Genomic DNA, 17,788 nt, shown 5'->3' with positions numbered 1-17,788 from the left:
GTCGCCTTTTTTTATGGGCACAAGTTCCTCTAATAAAGAGTTAGATTCATCACTCTCAGTTTTGGCTCGACCTTGATCTTCACAGTCAATGTCACGACTTGAAAATATCGAGCTGCATGGAAGTGGTTTCAGCATTGACATTTGTGAAAACGCCCATCGATTTGTATAGACAGTTGCGTCGTCCGAGGCGACGAAAAGCAATAGTCAAGTGAATTTCGCTTATCGCGAGTTGAGATAAAAATCAACGTGACATGCAACGTACCACGCGATGTTGCATCTTCATCTGTGTCTTACGGCTAAAAAAAAGAATATTTAAGAAAAGGCTCACGAGAGGACAGTTAGTTTCTTTACTTACATGAAGATAATGCCAGTACCAAATAGCCGGCTTATGTTGAAACGGGAGTATTCATGTTCGAAACATAACAGTTACTATATTACGAATAATAAGAATCAACTTGACAAGCACTTTTGTCCCTGGGTGCAGTCACATGCAGCCATTTGTCACCTAAACACCGATGTTGGCGTCTTGCATCGGATGTCGTTTAGCGAGAAACTCTGAACCACAACCACGTTGGCCTTCTGTGTGGCGCTGAGGCGTTACTGAGCTAATTGAATTCCTCAAAGTAAGATGCGTTCAAAAAATCCTAATGTACGACGTAAACACAACCTACAGACATGATAGCTTCGGATTGTAATATTAATATCCCAGAAAATATTAATCTGTGACCCGGGAGCTCAAACATAAACGCCTTTTTCAGCGTTTCTACCATTCGTAGAGCGGCGTGCTGTGCTCGCTTCCTTGCAACAGCACCATCCAGATGGCGCTCGCATCCGCGCATCTGCACCCCACGCAAGAAGCCTCCTTTCTAGTAGAAACTGGCTCGTTCGCCCTCATGCAAAGCATTCGCCGCCAGCGTTTCTTGGTAAACATTACGGTTACTTAAGCTGCGGTTGCCGGGAAGCATGAGAAGCAGTCAACGATCTTTGAACACTATCTTGTTCCGCTCTTAAAGGTGAAGCTTAAGGGTCCACCAAATTTTCGCAGTGCATTAAAAGTTAGGCATTCTCCAGTTGGCAACGACCATTTGTGTTGTAAAGTGACGTCAGCCGCAATCAGACTGCCTTGCAAGCGCTGACGGCACGTGCGGTTATCCTTTGATATCTCTCCCTTGTTCTCCCTTTCCCCCTCTCTGTTTCGTATATATACGCTCCGAGACGGAAGCAAGAAAGATTTATGTTCCAACCTTCGAACAGCGTGCTGTAGTATACATTAAGACACGCCACGTTTGTCGTAACTATATAACAGTGGCGACGAGGCCAGACAGAACCCTCGAGGTGAAAAATGAATTAAGCCAGGCAGTTAGGCAGGAAACAGCGGCCGCGGAAATACCGACGATGGCTCATCATCAACTACCGGAATACGATGACCAGTCGGACAACTGGAAGGCCTACATCACGATGGCAGAAGCTTATTTTGAGGCAACTGGCGTCAGCGACTGGGGAAAGAAGAGGGCGTTGCTGGTAGCAGTATCGAGTGCGCGCACCGTGCAACTGCTCTCAGGACAGGTTGCACCGAGGAAGCCAAACTCGCTGACGTACGAGGAAGCAGTCAAAGTTTTGGATGACTACTTCGACCCCAAGCGTCATGAAATAACGGAGAGCTACCTGTTCTTCAATTGCTGCCAGTTGGAAGGAGAGCCCATTCAACAGTTCATCGTTGAAGTTCGCAGAATTTCGGATGGCTGTAATTTCGGTGGCATGCTAGACCGGGTGCTTCGCGACAGGATCGTCTGTGGAGTGAGGTCAAGCGCTGTTCAGAAGCAGCTATTAGCGAAAACAGATTTGACGTTGAGGGAGGCTGAAGCAATTGCCATATCAGCAGAAGCAGCGGAAAAAGATACAAAGAAGATGTCTTCTGACATTGAACCCGTGCTCAAGGTCAATGCACGACAAGCTGATGAACCGGTGTCAGTATGTGGGCGTTGCGGAAGTAAGAAACACAACAGAAACGCCTATGGCTGGGCGAAAGCGAGGTGTTACCCCTGTGGTGGATACGGCCATCTGGCGAAGATGTGCCAAAGCGACGTGCGGAAAGGACGCCAAAAAGCACGTTCACAATGCAGGCAAGGAGAAGCGTTTGAAGTAACATCGGATGTCGCTGAGGAAAATGGAGACGATGCGCACATTTGGACACTAACCGCACCCTCCAAAGGTCGGCTACCACCACCTATTCTTCGTACTTTCACATGGTGTGGCATTGACGTACCTATGATTGTGGACACCGGCTCACCAGTCTGTGTTGTGTCCAAAGAGATTTTTGAGAAAAACTATAAACATTGGCCGCAATTAGAACCAGCATGCATTAAGCTGTCCTGTTATCTTGGAGAACTTCCAGTATTAGGGACGCGGTTCCGAGACCTTGTCTCGAAGCGGCTTCCTCGGCTTGCTGGACGGGCCAGAGTTGTGCTGTCAGGTTCGAGCTGAGCAGTGCGGTCTTCCAGCGCACTGGAAGACCGCACTGGTTGGCACTGCCCGACATGTTTGTTAAGTTAAGCGGCGGGTGCCCAGACCCACTAAAAAGACGCCGGACTCAAATCTTACTTATTTTAAAGTAAAGTTTACGCTCTCTCTCTCTCTCTCTCTCTCTCCAGTATTAGGGAAACTGAGTATGTCAGTGTCCTACAACGACAAGGAGGTCAAGAGTTCCTTGATGGTCCTGAACTGTTCAGGTCCGAGCCTCTGCGGACGAGAGTTGATTTCCAAGTTCATTGACGCAGGATCCTCGGTGTTGAACGTATCAGTGCAACAAAGCTGTGGTCCAGGAAGCAGCCGTACCCCCGCCGTGCATGCCGTTCTGTCAGAGTTCAAAGACGTCTTCAGCTCCGAGCTAGGTCTAATTGACGGACACCCTGTCCATCTGAAGCCCAAGGAAGGCGCCATGCCGAAATTTTGTAAGGCCCGTTCCCTTCCATTTTCTTTAGGCGACAATGTTTCGCAAGAGATTGATAGGCTCGTAACGCTTGGAGTACTGTCACCTGTAACGCACGCCGAGTGGGCTACTCCCATTGTGCCTGTAATGAAGAAAAACGGCGCGATTAGTATCTGCGTTGATTTTAGGGTTACGTTGAATCCCACCTGTGAACTGGAGCAGTACCCGTTGCCAGCTATTGATGACATTTTCGCATGCCTGATTTCGCATGCCGTCTCTCAAATTAAGCACGCTTAATTTGAGAGACGCACCAAGGATCGTCCGCTATGAAGGCGGTTGCTAGATCGTCATTCCGGTGACCAGGGTTAGATCGCGAGATAGAGGCAGGGACAGCATCATGTCAGAGTTGTGTTCAAAACCTGCCCATGCCAGCTACAGCAACGCCAAAATGCTGGCCCGCTACTGTTGAAAAATGGGCAAGGGTGCATATCGATTTTGCGGGTGCTATTGCAAGGAACATGTTACTCGTGGTCATGTACGCATACAGTAAGTGGATTGAAGCTGTGCCACTCCGACAAGCACACGCTTCATGCACAATCAACTGCCTGCGCGGTATCTTCTGCAGATATGGCGTGCCACGAACCATCGTATCCGATAATAGAACGCAGTTTACCGCTGACGAGTTCGCTACTTTTGTGAAGAGGAACAAAACGTATCTGTATATCACCCTGTTGTATATCACAGCTGTATATCACCCTCAATCGAACTGTCTAGGTGAAAGGGCTGTCAGGACAATTAAGGACGGGCTCAAGAAGATTGGTGAGGAGCGGTTGGAAGATAAGATAAACAGGCTACTTTTCAATTACAGAAGGACACCTAACCGCTCTGGAAAATCGCCGTCAGAGCTGCTCTTCGGGTATAAAATTCGATCCCGTTTAGATACATGTTTCCCTCCTGTACACGTAGGGCCAGCCAACGAAGCAGACGAGTGGCCATTGCCTGAAGCTACCGCGTACGCCCGCAACTTCGCAACGGGTGAGAAATGGACTCCAGGAATTGTACAGTCTACAACAGGCTCTCGGATGGTGAGTATTCGAACACCGGCCGGATCAGTAAGACGACATGTTGACTAGGTGCGGAACCGGGAAGATACGACGCAACCGCTTGGTATAGACCAAGAAGCGGTAAATCTAGAATCAAGAAAAGGTACTCCTAGCGACTACCCACTGTCGCCGAGAACGCCAGGTGAACAAGGGGGCATAACAGAACCTTAGCATGAAGTTCAGCCGGAACTCGCAGGGAGCAACGCTGAACCCGTCAGATCACCCCAAGCCTTGCGGCGCTCTACACGTCAAAGAAAACAGGGTACAGCGATTTCAGTATTAAGGAAGAAGAGATGTAATGTGACGTCAGCCGCAATCAGACTGCCTTGCAAGCGCTGACGGAACGTGCGTTTATCGTTTGATATCTTTTCCATGTTCTCCCTTACCCCTTTTCCCCTCTCTGTTTCGTATAGAAACGCTCCGAGACGGAAGCAATAAAGATTCATGCTCCAACCTTCGAACGGCGTGCTGTCGTATACAGTAAAACACGCCACGTGTGTCGTAACTATGTAACAGTTTGTGTTAGATTGACATCTTCGTTTGTTAGATTTCCAAAAGCGACCGAAGATGAAATGAACTTTGTAAACAACTCTATACGGCATTCCACAAGCTTGCTAATATGCGTTACATCCCACCCGTCAGGTAATACCGAAGAGGTTGCATAGCGAAAACGTACGTTGAAATGAAGAAAAAATACACAAGACACAGGGTTAACTTCCAACAGCATTTTATTGCTCGAAACAGCGACTTGTACAACTCGGCGCCGATCTGTTACATGGATGCTTGACCATTGAAGGAATTCATCCTATTTATACATACAATGAGATTATAGGAGTTGTGCAAGGCTTGTCTACTGTCTTGAGTACAGTTGACTGGTCAAGGTTTAAGAAAGATATGGATGACGCATGTCGGGAGGGCCTTTCACACGCTATCGAAGATGCAATCGCAGAGGCATTGAAAACATCCATATGCTCACTTACATGGTCATCAAGACGAACAGACTTGGACATGGAACTGGAGAGGCTGCGTGCGGCACGCCGACAGGCAGAGAGGAGGTATCGGCACACGAAGTCCGTCTTCGATCTGAGGGCTTCATGACGCATACAAAATAAACTCCAGCGTCGTATGGATAAATTAGAAGACAAGCGATGAAAAACTTTCTGTCAGTCGCTTGAGCTCCGAAAATAGCTCGCACACATATGGAGAACGGTTAGGGGTCTTCGCTCATCTCCGCATCAAAGGAAGCCTTTTGCTGCTCTGGCCCTCTACAAACTCCGCTCGGAACTTCAAGTTGCTGAAGAGTTCTGCGCACGGGTTGCTGGGTCCGTGGCCATCATTACTGACGCAGCACTGAATGACATCCCTGAGGCATTTGTACCAGAAATGAATGTGCTATTTTCAATCGAAGAGCTCGATGCTGCGTTGGCAACCGGCAGGAGTTCGTCACCAGGACCTGATGGCATCACGTATGCTGCCCTATGCTGCCTTAAAATGCGTCGTATCACGACTATCAGCTGTTCAAATTCTAGAAGATCAACGGTTAGACCAAATACAGAGAAAAACGACACACGTATTCCTTGAGGTCACACCTGGAATAAATTTCAATCGATACACCTCCTTTTTCTTTTTATCCGGTCAAAATATTGAAACCAGAGAAAGAAGGTGCTCGAAGGTCGGCATTCCCACATTGGAGTAGGAATAAACATTCCATTAATACGATGATATCAGGCCTCGGCAATATGCCGTAGTGACCGCGGGTATCTTTGGGGTTCCGTGTTTGATTTTTTTTAAAGAAACAAAACGATTACCGTGCTAGTATATTTAGCTTCACACTACTCTTTTCATAATTCATTTTATTCAAATTCATTTCGAAATCTCTTTATTATTTGTTTTTATTCTCTTTTTTATAAACACGTACTTAATAAACTTGTTTTAGTTAGTCTGACTGCTCACTTATGTACTATACTCGCTTCCCTGGTGTTTCGTATGGTTTGCTTTTTTTTTTGTGTGTTCATAGAATAATATTTCAACTAATTCATGTTTAACCACATGCTGCCGCCCAATTTCTGACTTATTCCCTTAGCGAGTACGCTCCATAAATTGGGATCTTCATCGTCGTTACCATCATTATTATCACTATTACGTACGTTCCTGCTCGAGACAGAATACGACTTTTCCTTTCTACCTTGTTTCTATATCTTATAAACAAGAACTCATTAAGATCGACGAAAAATAAGCGCACAGGAAGACACACTAACAGCCGAGAAAGACACAGGACTGGCGCTATATGTTCTCGGTTGTTCGTGTGTGTATTCCTGTGCGCTTATTTTCCTCGATCTGCAATGCCCCATTAAGCCCGAGCTGTTGTTCAGAAAGAACCCATTCCCCAGGTTGAATACGTGAAATATTTTGAAATCACCTATGATATAGAATTCAACTGTCCTCAGGTAACTACGTAAATAAGGGACAGGTGATGTGTAGGTGGACATTAGAGTGCGTGGCGCAATTACGCTTTTGCCGCAAAATACGAATTGACAACCTCTGGGGTACTATACGTGTGTTTTATAAACGTTGCCGTATTTAAGCCGCTGTCCTGGGAGAACTATAATAGCTACTGAGCACAACTTCGTGAAGAGGCATGGGTGGATTACTATATCGCGATTGTGTCAGCGAGTGTGGTGATAAATTTCAGCGTTTGTCAAAATATATTCAACAATAATTATGGGATTTTACGTGTAAAGTCACCATCTGATTATGAGACACGCCCGAGTGGGGGACTACGGAAATTTGGGCCACCCGGGGTTCCTTAACGTGCTCCTAAATCCTCACACCGCACTGCACGATGCACTCGCACCGCTCGTGCATCGTGCAGTGGTGCACTAATACCTCAAAAACAAGCCTTGGCCCTGTCCAAGTGTGTGCTCCATGAGTGTCCGGATGTTGTTGCGCCATGATTCTTCTACACTTCCCCTTTACCGGAAGACAAAGCTGACAGATGTTCCTCCTCGTTGTCACCTGGTCTATGACTAGTGTTTTTCTCTGCCGAGTCTCATTCTGCAACTGCAGTAACTTCCCAGCTTTCGATTCCGCCCTCAGTGGTTGTTCTGCATGTCACATTCCACAAACGTACTAACAGCTTAAAAATTACTGTGCGTGTTCTGTTTTATCTCAGTAATCGCCGATTGGAAAACCGCGCGAACAACCTTCATGAGTAGGCATGACACGCTTTCTTTTCTTCTGCAAAGCATGAGCATTGCAAGCGTCATAAATGCAGATTTTTGCAGTTTGTGTTTATTACACAAAAGAGTGCCCAATAGGTACGACTTAGTACCTTAAGTGACGTAATTTTACTGCTAAGCATTGCGTTCCGGGTGAAAGAAAAGTCGTGATGTTGGCTTAGTTTACATGGTCTTTGAGGAATAGGCCTTTCTGCGAATATTTTCTATGCGCTGCTACAAAAGCCCACTACATTCTGTTCTCTCTTGCCACTGTTACTCCAGTTGTGGCCAATTGCACAATAATTTGATAATCTTTATTTCAGTTTTAGTACACTGTTATTTTTGTTGTGCCATGTCTTTCATTTTGTGCAAAAGTAATGCACATGTCACGCATATCATATACTTTTGTACAGGTTTAAAAGTAAGCTCTTGTTCCTTTTTGGTATGGCTGACAATCAAACTATCTAATCATTTTATTCTATTTTTAGGTATTTTGTGTGTCATTGTTTTTGCCACTACCAGTGAACTTTCCCTTTCTTTAGTTGTCATGGCTATGCCATTCACGTCGTTCAGTTTTGTGCAATATCTCAGTGAGTATATCAGAAGCTCTCAGTGCGCATATCAGAAGTACTTCTACACTTTCGTCTTCAAAATTTACCTTCACATCTAAGTAAGCGAATGCATCTTCTTATTCAGAACACCACTCGACTAGACTCCTCTCGTGATGCATTACAAATGTTTGAGAAGCGTCACACTAGAGCGTTCTTTTTTTACCTATCACTCTGTCTGCAAGGGAATAAAGAAAGAAGACAGTGAACAAGCGGAGCGGTGTTTTTATTTACGGGTTTCCGTTCAGTCATAGGGAATCGCTGGACAGGCGGATCAGCGCAACCGGAATTGTACTGGCGAATCTACATGTCATAGAATCTGTTTAATTATTGCAATTTGAACAATCGTGCATCTACAAAGGCCACAGCAGAGAGTAATTGAAGCGTGATGTTGTGCCGAGTATTTCCGTGCCAGGAAGCAATCAACAGCTGAGTGCCTAATACGGACGAAATCAAATGCATGAGCCTACATCTTGATAGCGTAAACGTTGTACTAACTGTGCAATATTTTCAACACTTCCTTCCATGCCATATTATGTGACATATCTTTTCTGGTCGCAAATGTATGCAGTGAATCTATTTGCTTGATTGACTCCGGGCCTGTGGGACCGTTCACTTGCACTTCATGCTGAGTCTTCTACCTGTATTCCTCAACTGCAGATATGCACATCAGAGCCCTACGAGCATTTTCAAAATTCAGTTATTCTAGACAACACGCCCATATGCAATACTGACATTATCACATATACGACTGAGCAGCTGGGACACAAACATTTGTTGAGTATACTCTCAGGTAAAATAATTAGATCATGTGAAAAGCTCCAGCTCTTTAAACCAGTGTCTTCAAGGGGTTTGCAAAAATAACCTTTTCCCGCACCGATTATCTTGCTGCATAAGCAAGAGATCCCTCCCCCCATTAGTGTAACATATGTTGTACATCATACTAATATGTGCTTTAATTTACCAAGTGAGGTGAATTATTTTTGTGGCTCATTCAGTCAAATCACACTGCAAGCTGCAGTCATTATTCTTCGGTTGGATTTTGCAAATGTTCAATGACACATGTTTCCTTGTTATGCAGATGCAATGGCAAGCCCTTCTGTGTGTTCCAAAGGTAAGATTTAAGCTATAAATTATAGAAGACATTTCTAGTTGGAAACAACAAGGAAAAATTATGAATGCATAGTATCAGAAGCCCAAGGTACAGGCATTATGAGAAGTGTCGAATGATTTTTTTAAGGAAAGAGTGGTGTGTCAAAATGCAACTCTTTAGTGGAGGTCAAGCGAGCCAATCTAAGTGGAATACTCTGCAAAATTATGCAAGTAATGGGATGGCAAACAATGGGTCAGGAAATGCATTATCTTTCTCCAAACAAAAGTTCATGACTGTATTACATGAGTCACTTTAGCATCATGAGACTGCTCCTTGATAAATTTAGAAACAAACCAAAAACAAGTCATGCAACAATAAAAAATAATGAAGCTCTCTCCACACTGGGATAAATAAAAAGATACGGATCACATCTAATGAGGACATATCAGACACCTTGTGAAACACTAAATGAAAAATTGAATTTCGAGCTATGGCACTTGCTGCATAGATGTGTGGGGCCTTGCACCAATAGCGATAGTTAGCATTGCATTTAGAAATTGAAAGCATTCATGCAGACAAGGATGCTTCTTTATATTTTTGGCTAACGCTTAAAATTCCTCCAGCAAGTGTTACCATGCTGCACGCAGTCATACTGAGGATCTCACAGCACACTTGGAGGTAAAAAGCAAAATCAGTCAAAGTGCTCGTGCCCCCATTCTGGACACCTATCTTTGAAAACTTTTAGGCAAGAACAGTGCATGAAGCAGACATAAGGACTGCAGTTATTTCCATAATTCCCCCTTTGAATGGCCTTTTCTTTTTGCTTAGACAATGCCTACGCCTAGCCACAACAGCTCCCTCGTGCAGACTCCAAAAGCCAAGACCGCGTGTAGGTAAATGGAGGTAAGAGGCAAGAAGCAATAGCTCTGGTATTGAGATTCTTCCAATTTCTTTTTTTTCTTACATTTAAGCAGCCACCACACCTCGAACAGGTGTGTCACCCTAGTCGCCAAGGAAGCACTTGAAGGAAAGCGACACACAATGTAAACAGCCACTTCTCCATGCAAACGGTACTTTTTCTAAGATGACTCCTACGCCTCGCCATGCCAGCTCACCTGTGGAGACTCCACCACCAAAGATGCTGCGGAGGCACGTGCAGGTCAGAGGCAAGAAGCAGTGGCACTAGTGTTGACATATACCCAATTTCTTTCTTTTTCTTACGCTGAGACAGCCAGCACACCTCGAACAGCCACCTTGACTGCAGGTGTGTGAGCAGATTCGTGTTGTAGATATGCTCATAATAAACTTCAGTTAACTTGAACTTGATAATAAACTTGAACGCAAATGCGACATTGATGCATTGATTTTTTGATCATTCAGTGTACACATACAATATATGTCATATGTTGCAGTGCTACGGAGCGACTTTGGAGCTTCCCTCTATATTTTTGACCTTTAATTACGTATGTGTTGTCTGGTCCTTAATGCTGCAGTTCATGTTGTAGCAGCTGCTTTGTCTGTGTATCGAACACTGGGTTTACCTTGTGATATCCAGATGTGCAAAAGGGTTATACTTCTTTCAAATATACAAAATGTGGTTCTGTGTAGTTCTCAGTGTTAGAATAAAAAATAAAAGTAAACAATTCCATCGTGGAATTGTGTTTATTACAGTAATTCCTATGAAAGTTATTGACAACTTGAACTGGTCAGTCCGTCATAGGAAGGAATTGTATGTATACATAAAGAAAATAAAAGGGGTATGTGTGTCTGTGTTTTTAGGGGGTATAGGATTAGCGCGGTACGAAAGCACGTACCTACACCGTCCTCTAGACCCATTCCATTATGGTACCGTAAAAAAGCGTATTATGCATAAAGTTCATACAAGTTAAAGTTAAAGTTCAAGTTTATTCATCAACGATGTCACATTTACAAGAATTTTATGCAAAATGAGCACTACACAAGGAGTCCCAAAGTTACAAACTGTCAGGGGGACTCCCATACATGAAAAAATAATTTAAAAAAAGACGATACAGATCAAGCATTGGTTACGGTGGCATTACAGACTAAATAAGAAACAGCGTGAAAAAAGAATTCAAAACTGTTTAGTAAGACAAAAAATTGCGAAGAACACTTCTGTAGTGAACAAGCAATGCAAATGTACAATACAATAAAAATATGAGCAATATAACATGTAGTATAATAGCTAAGTCAATTATGATTACAATCACAAAAGTCAGTGGTTAGGATGAAGAGAGTTGCTGCATGAAGTATTTCTTAACCTGATTCTTGAATATATGCTCTGTGTAGGATGATTTAATGGTATGTGCAATAGAATTCCATAGTTTTATTCCCGCAAATGTGGTAGTGAACTTACCATAGTTTGTGCGCCCTTTAGGCAAAAGACGATTATCGAGTTCAGAGTACCTAGTAGTGTTAGTATTTACAAAAGTTTCAACAACAAAGCCATCTATGTGTGCAATATTACGAAATAACTTATAGATCACGATTGTTAACTTTAACTGAAAGAGCTGATGAAGAGGATGAATGTTTAAACTGCAATAAAGTGGCGTTGCATTCGATAGGAAATGGCTGAAAGTCATGAGGCGAATCGCTTGATTCTGCATGCGTTGAAGTTGGCTGAGGTGAGCGAGGTATGTGTTTCCCCAGGTTGATATGCAGTAAGATAAATGGCAGTGAATGTGTGCATGATAAAGGGAATGGATAATGTGTGGCTGAAAATACGAGCGGGTTTTGATGATGGCGCGTATTCCAAACGACATCTTACGGACAAGTGGCTGCGCATGAAGATTGAATTTCAGATGCCTGTCTAAAACTACGCCAAGAAACTTAGTGCTAACAGATATTGGTATTAAGTTCTTTTCAAGACGCACCCATATAGAGTTCGAAATTAGTGTCGGGAAGGAATGAAAAACCATAAACACCGTGTTTAGCGGATTGATGCACAACATGTTCTTTTGACACCAGGAAGTTATGTTATGCAGATCAACGTTAACATTTTTCTGTAGCTCGTCGACATTGTTAGCACAAGTAAAAATAGTCGTGTCGTCTGCATATAATATACAGTCCGTAGTGGTTAGAACATTAGGCAGGTCGTTGATAAATAGCAGAAACAGCAGCGGGCCAAGGATCGAGCCCTGAGGAACGCCTCGATATATGTTCTTAGCAGATGAGAGTTTGCCGTCAATGTGAACAACTTGAGTGCGATTAGTTGGGTAGCTAGAAATAAGCTGAAGTGCTGGGCCAGTTATGCCGTAAGATTCAAGTTTATGTATTAGAATTTTGTGAATAATGGTGTCAAAGGCTTTTGTTAAATCTATAAATACACTTCCAACCAGCAAGCCTTGGTCGATTGCCTTCTTGACTTTATCGGCGAAGGTTAGAAGCGCAAGCTCAGTTCAGCAACCCTGCCGAAAGCCATACTGTTTAGGTGATAGTAGATTAAATTTTGCTAGGTAGGATGATAAACGTGTATGAACTAGTCGTTCAATGATCTTACTGAAAAATGAAAGAATACAAATAGGCCTGTATTTATTCAGAAGTTCACGACTGCCTTTTTTGTAAACAGGCGTTACCAACTTTCAGAGAACTGGGAAATATGCCTGCTTTAAACATTTCGTTAACTATATCGGCTATGATAGGAGACAGTTAATTAGAAACTAGCTTGATACGTGATGGGTGAACAGAGTCTAGGCCAGGTCCAGTAAACCTAAGCGAAGATATAACATGAAGAACTTCCTTTGCATTCGTAGGTCGCAAGTAGAAAGAATGAAGATGACGAGGCAATGTCGGTAATGGGGGATCTGTTTGAGAATCGCGAGTACTGCTAAAATACTCGCTGAAGGCATTCGCGATATCAGCTGGGTGGCAGTATGTATATGTCTCAGTTTTTATTTTTGTTAAATGCTCACGGCATTTATTATTGAAGAATTCGTTAATAACCTGCCAGTTGCGCCTCGTATTATTGCCATTATTCAAAATCTTGGTCTGAAAGTAATCTCGTTTAGCACATTTAAGTGCTGCTGCAAGCGTGTTAGAATATTTTTTGAAACAAGATTTAAGTTCACAGTTAAATGGTTCACAAATTACCCTTTTGTGGAGCCGATTTTTCTTCAATATATATAGAAGTAGCGCTTTCGTGACCCAAGGTTTTCGAGGGGAACTGAAGAAACGAGTTGTGATAGATGTAGTAGTGCATTCATGAATGCAGCGAGTAACTTCAGCCAAGAACAACTGATAAGCCTCTTCCGCGGAAGATTCACAGAGTACTGCGGTCCAGTCATTTGACTGTATCATAGAGATACATTTTTGAGAGTCAAAATGTACCTTCTCTTTCTTTTCAGTCGCTTTAGAATTTTCTCTACCTAAAGTCAAAAATACAGGGTAGTGGTCTGTTATGCTGTGCTCGATGACTCCTGCCGTATGATCTGTTGTAAAGTTGGTTAATATGTGATGAATTAACGTATTAGATCCTGTCATGTCACATCTAGTTGGAGAAGTAATTAGAGAAGCAACGCCATAGCTAAGAAAACACGCAAGATAATCAGAACATGATGGACTATTAGGGTCGATAATGTTTATGTTGTTGTTTCTGCAGACAATGACATTTTTGTTTTCGTTCGCAACAGTGTGCAACAACTTTTCAAACTGCAGACAAAACTCACTGTATGACGATGATGGTGAACGATACATGCACGCTAACACTGTGTTCCGGCCATCAATTGAAAAAACGCTCTGATCAAATTCTAACCATATAGATTCGCAGATCAAATTAGAAAAGGCAAGATCATTGCGGCGTTTGTATGGCAATGATGATTTAATAAATATGGCAGATCCGCCGCCACGTGGCGTAGCACGATAGCAGTACTCTGCATTGTACTCTGGTACCGCATATAAATTTTTATCGTCCAGTGACAACCATGTCTCAGATAGACAGATAAAAGAGAAGTTGTGATTAATTATGGAAAGAAATGCTATGAGGCTGTCATAGTTTTTTCGTAGACTACGAATATTGAAATGTATTAGCGATAACTTTGGAGTTTCATCACTGAAATGCTTTTTAAGATCCTTACAAGAAAACATTCTTGCGCAGGTTTAAGATATGCAGCCGCAAACACTAGTAAGCTAGGTGAAAACAGTAAGATCACCCGCACTAGAGATCCGCTACACATGGCTGTCATCTGTCTTTCGCGCCTTGATTACGCAGTGGTCTGTCCAGAGGTGTTTCCAGCCTCTTGCTTTTTTTCAGCTTGTGCAAACAGCCGTTTTCTTTCTTGCGTAAGATGTTCATTTACGTATAAGGGCTTCTGATCCTTTTGTGGAAACCCAAGGTTCACAGTGGTCAAGCGAGCCTTGCGTGCCTTTTTCACGAACTCAGTTCTTTTTTTTCTCGGGAGCAAAAGCGTGCAATAATATTTGTTTCTTTTTTAACTGGTACACGATGTGCAGTATCGACATCCTCAGGAGCGATTTTGCATCCTATAGCATCACCCATAGACTGAACAACCGCAAGACAGTTTTCACCTTTGGTTACAGGGACGCCTTTTATTTCTACGTTATTTAGTCGGGAGTACTGTTCCAGTTCAGAAACCCTGCGTGCCAAGTCGACATTTGCATCTTTCAGAGCCCTGTTTTCAACAGCAAGATCGATATTCTGCTTCTTAACCGTCTCGAAAAGTTCATTAAACATGTTCAGGCTGTCACGCATCACAGCAGCCTCAGCCCGTAAAGCGTCCATTTCTTTTGCCAACTCAGCATTGGTCAGCATTGTGTAAACAGCACGCAATTTGGCAGCAGCGGCAGCGGTATACAGAGAGAAAAATATGGTTGGAAAGTAACTCTGATATTAGTACACACGCCTGGCGACGCGAGCTACATATGCCACGATTCGCATTCGCGACTGCACCGGATGCCGTCCATATTATTCTGGTTAATCGTGCTCACTGCACTGAGGCAAAAGAAAAACCATGGGCGTAGGTGCCTTTAAAGTATCTCGAACTTGCAAGGCACCGCTGCGCGTGGCAGGGGAGCTGTCCGTAAGAACACTCCCTGGCACACACCTGCCTCAGCGGCCGCAACCTGTGGACCGCCTCGATTCGAGTTTTGATCCCCCCACTGCCCCTTGGGTACCCTAGAGATCCTGCGCCACCTGCTTTATTATAATCACAGGTGCTCTCCTGAGACCCGCTTGTTTGGTTACATGTGCCCTCCTGCTGGATCAGTACTTGTATTAAAAAAATCTGTCGTCGCGCCGAGAAAAGCACCCCGCAACGAAAAAAGCGCCCCGCGGCCTCTGCAATATACCCCGCCCATGCGAGGAAAAATACGGTACGCCAACGAGGAATCTGCCGACCACATCTTCAAGCTCTTCACTCATAACCTCGTTGAGTGACACTTGCAACAGCAAACAGTGCGTAACCGCTGAAAACCGCATACTGCCGGAAACTTTAACAGGATCATCCTTCGGTTGCATAACTGACCCCTGCACGGCCAACATCTACGTCAACATCGACCACACCTACACCATAGAATAAAGCCATAGAATAAAGAACGAACTTGTAAAGCCCTCACACACGGCCGCACGTACACCACTTCGCATCACTACAAGCGAGATGCCATGCGGCTACGCTGCTACGGTTGCTAGATTAAAACTGGCTAGTGTCGTCAAGTCTAGCAAGCGTCTTTGGAGCTGGCAACCTCAGCACTAGCAACAGAGCGGCGCTCTTGCGGTTCCCGTTTTTAATGCATGGGCCCTAGGGCTAGCTTGTCCTCTAGAATCAATATCGCAACTCTGTGAGCGGAGCTGGTCGTCATAATAAAAACAAAGAAAAAACTACGAGCGCTAGGGTGAGGACGAGCCTGCTGTTAATGTTGCCATGACAACGTAAACAATCGTGCCCGCCGCCATTTTGCCAAAGTATCGCTCTCATGCTAGGGCCGTAACTGAAGCGTAATTGGCGCTAGCACCGAAAGAGCGTCTGCTCAAAAGCAGCCAATGGCTACTACTTTCAATCCATATCTCACTTTTAAGCAACTAGTACTTTGTGGACTTTCCACCCTTTTAGTAGATGTACTTTGGTAACCGCATCATTGAGTAACATAGTAAACGACAAGAGTGGACACTCGAGCCCTTTCGCGGCCGAACTATATGGAGCTTCGCCAATTCCGCGAGGTGGCAAAGCACATCAAGAAAAATGCGGCTGTGGCGGTGGCTGCGGCTAGCGTCTTGACAGTCGGTACGACCGCTGGGCACAACACAACACGTCCGAAGCCTAGTCAGGCCGCGCCGCCTGGCTCTTTCTGTAAAATGTACCTGGGGCGCTATTCTGGACACGCATGGCGGCTGCACGGCCGCCATTATCCGCCATGTTTACTCTCTGATTGGCTGTCGAGAGGTCACGTGTTTTGAAATTTGTGCCGGGAAGCAGAAGTATTGCAAAATGCAATTTTGCGTTTTCATCACGATGATGAAACGTGACGTTGAGCTGCAAATTTTATGGACTAATACATTTTTTCGGTCCTTGGCAGCTATATTGCGATGTTAGCGCTTCAAAAACAATGTGAGCGGTAGCGTGCAGTGCATCTGCAATTGCGCGAATATGTGGTGGCGATCCAAGATATGCGCCATGCCAGCTTGCTGATTGGCTGAAGGAATATCTCGTGAGGAGCGTCACAGGAAGGGCTGTTTCGTAAACGTCATTTTGACGATGCGTGACGTTGCGCTGGGCCGCCATTGCTGAGATTTCCCGCCATAATTTTTGCTTCGACGAGCCGCGCGAATTATGCTAATGAGCAGCCATATGCAATGGCAGCCGAGAGAAATGCGTATCGCCACATTTTCCCCGTCGTTTGGCACAACGAAAATCTTTTGTTCATAATGCGTGCTCATAGTATTTGCATCGCTCTCGGGTGGTGTTGGCATTTGTGTTTGGGGCCATCATTTTTTAAGAGAACGCAATTATACGAAATAATATAGGTTGAACATAGCAAACTTTCGGCAATGTTGTCCACTTTTCACTGCTGCATTTGTGTTGTAATCAAGATTAATGCCTTTTCGCACAATCAAAAGTTATGACAACGGCCTCTTTCTAATTTATAAAAAGAAATGTACGCAAGGCGGCGCCTTGAAGTTTCCTCCCTCGGTGCGAGTAACCAGCGAAATGAACAAGAGATGGCAGCGCCGGTGCTTGCGTCGCTCTAGTGGATATCTCTGGCGCGCGCAACGCTATCGGTGATATCGGCCGTTTCTCAGCCAGCCGAGTCGGGCTGAGTCACTTGCGTTTCACGGGATAGCGATAACGTGGCCTAGAACGTGCGCGCATCACCCCTGGTAGGTCGCGTATGTTGTCTCAAGCAAGAAAACAAGCGCGTTGGCGCCAACATGCGATGACTCATTCCATTTTTCGGGGACACGCATCCTAGCTATTCAAGCAGACGATGGCTTGTACGCAGCAGACGACGGAAGTGAGAAGCGTTTTCGACGGAATAATCATACGCTTTGAGATAGCTGCTTTATTTTTACTGCGGAGGAAAACTGTTTTGCTTTACCGATAACGCTATATTCAGTGCCTTCATTTCAATTTCTTAGGCGAAACGTCAAGTTGGCGTCACGTTACGTAAGCGAAACGGGGCCACCAGCGCCATTTTGTTTGCGTCGCGCTACGTCATGCATCGAAGAAAATGGCGGAATGTCCAGAATAGCGCCCCTGAGTATCGTTGTTGGGTTCTTCTGCCAGCGTCTGCTTCGTCGCCGTTTCATGGTAAGGCCACAGCAAGTTCTTTTGCATGTTGTTAACGACCTATTCTCTGCGCATTTCGTT

General features: G+C 44.4%; 1 protein-coding gene across 1 annotated transcript; it reads left to right on the top strand.

Moving 5' to 3' along the window:
• Nucleotides 1-1,395: 1,395 nt before the first annotated feature.
• LOC126516563 (uncharacterized) lies at nucleotides 1,396-10,137 on the top strand. The gene is made up of 3 exons (XM_050166689.1): nucleotides 1,396-1,967; nucleotides 8,940-8,972; nucleotides 10,062-10,137. Exons 1-3 carry the CDS (start codon nucleotides 1,396-1,398, stop codon nucleotides 10,135-10,137), a joined length of 681 nt encoding a protein of 226 aa, XP_050022646.1.
• Nucleotides 10,138-17,788: the final 7,651 nt, after the last annotated feature.

The sequence above is a fragment of the Dermacentor andersoni genome, chromosome 1, assembly GCF_023375885.2.
Source record: "Dermacentor andersoni chromosome 1, qqDerAnde1_hic_scaffold, whole genome shotgun sequence".
Taxonomy (NCBI): domain Eukaryota; kingdom Metazoa; phylum Arthropoda; class Arachnida; order Ixodida; family Ixodidae; genus Dermacentor; species Dermacentor andersoni.
Note: the sequence above shows the minus strand (reverse complement) of the source record. Positions and strands in the feature narration are given on the sequence as shown.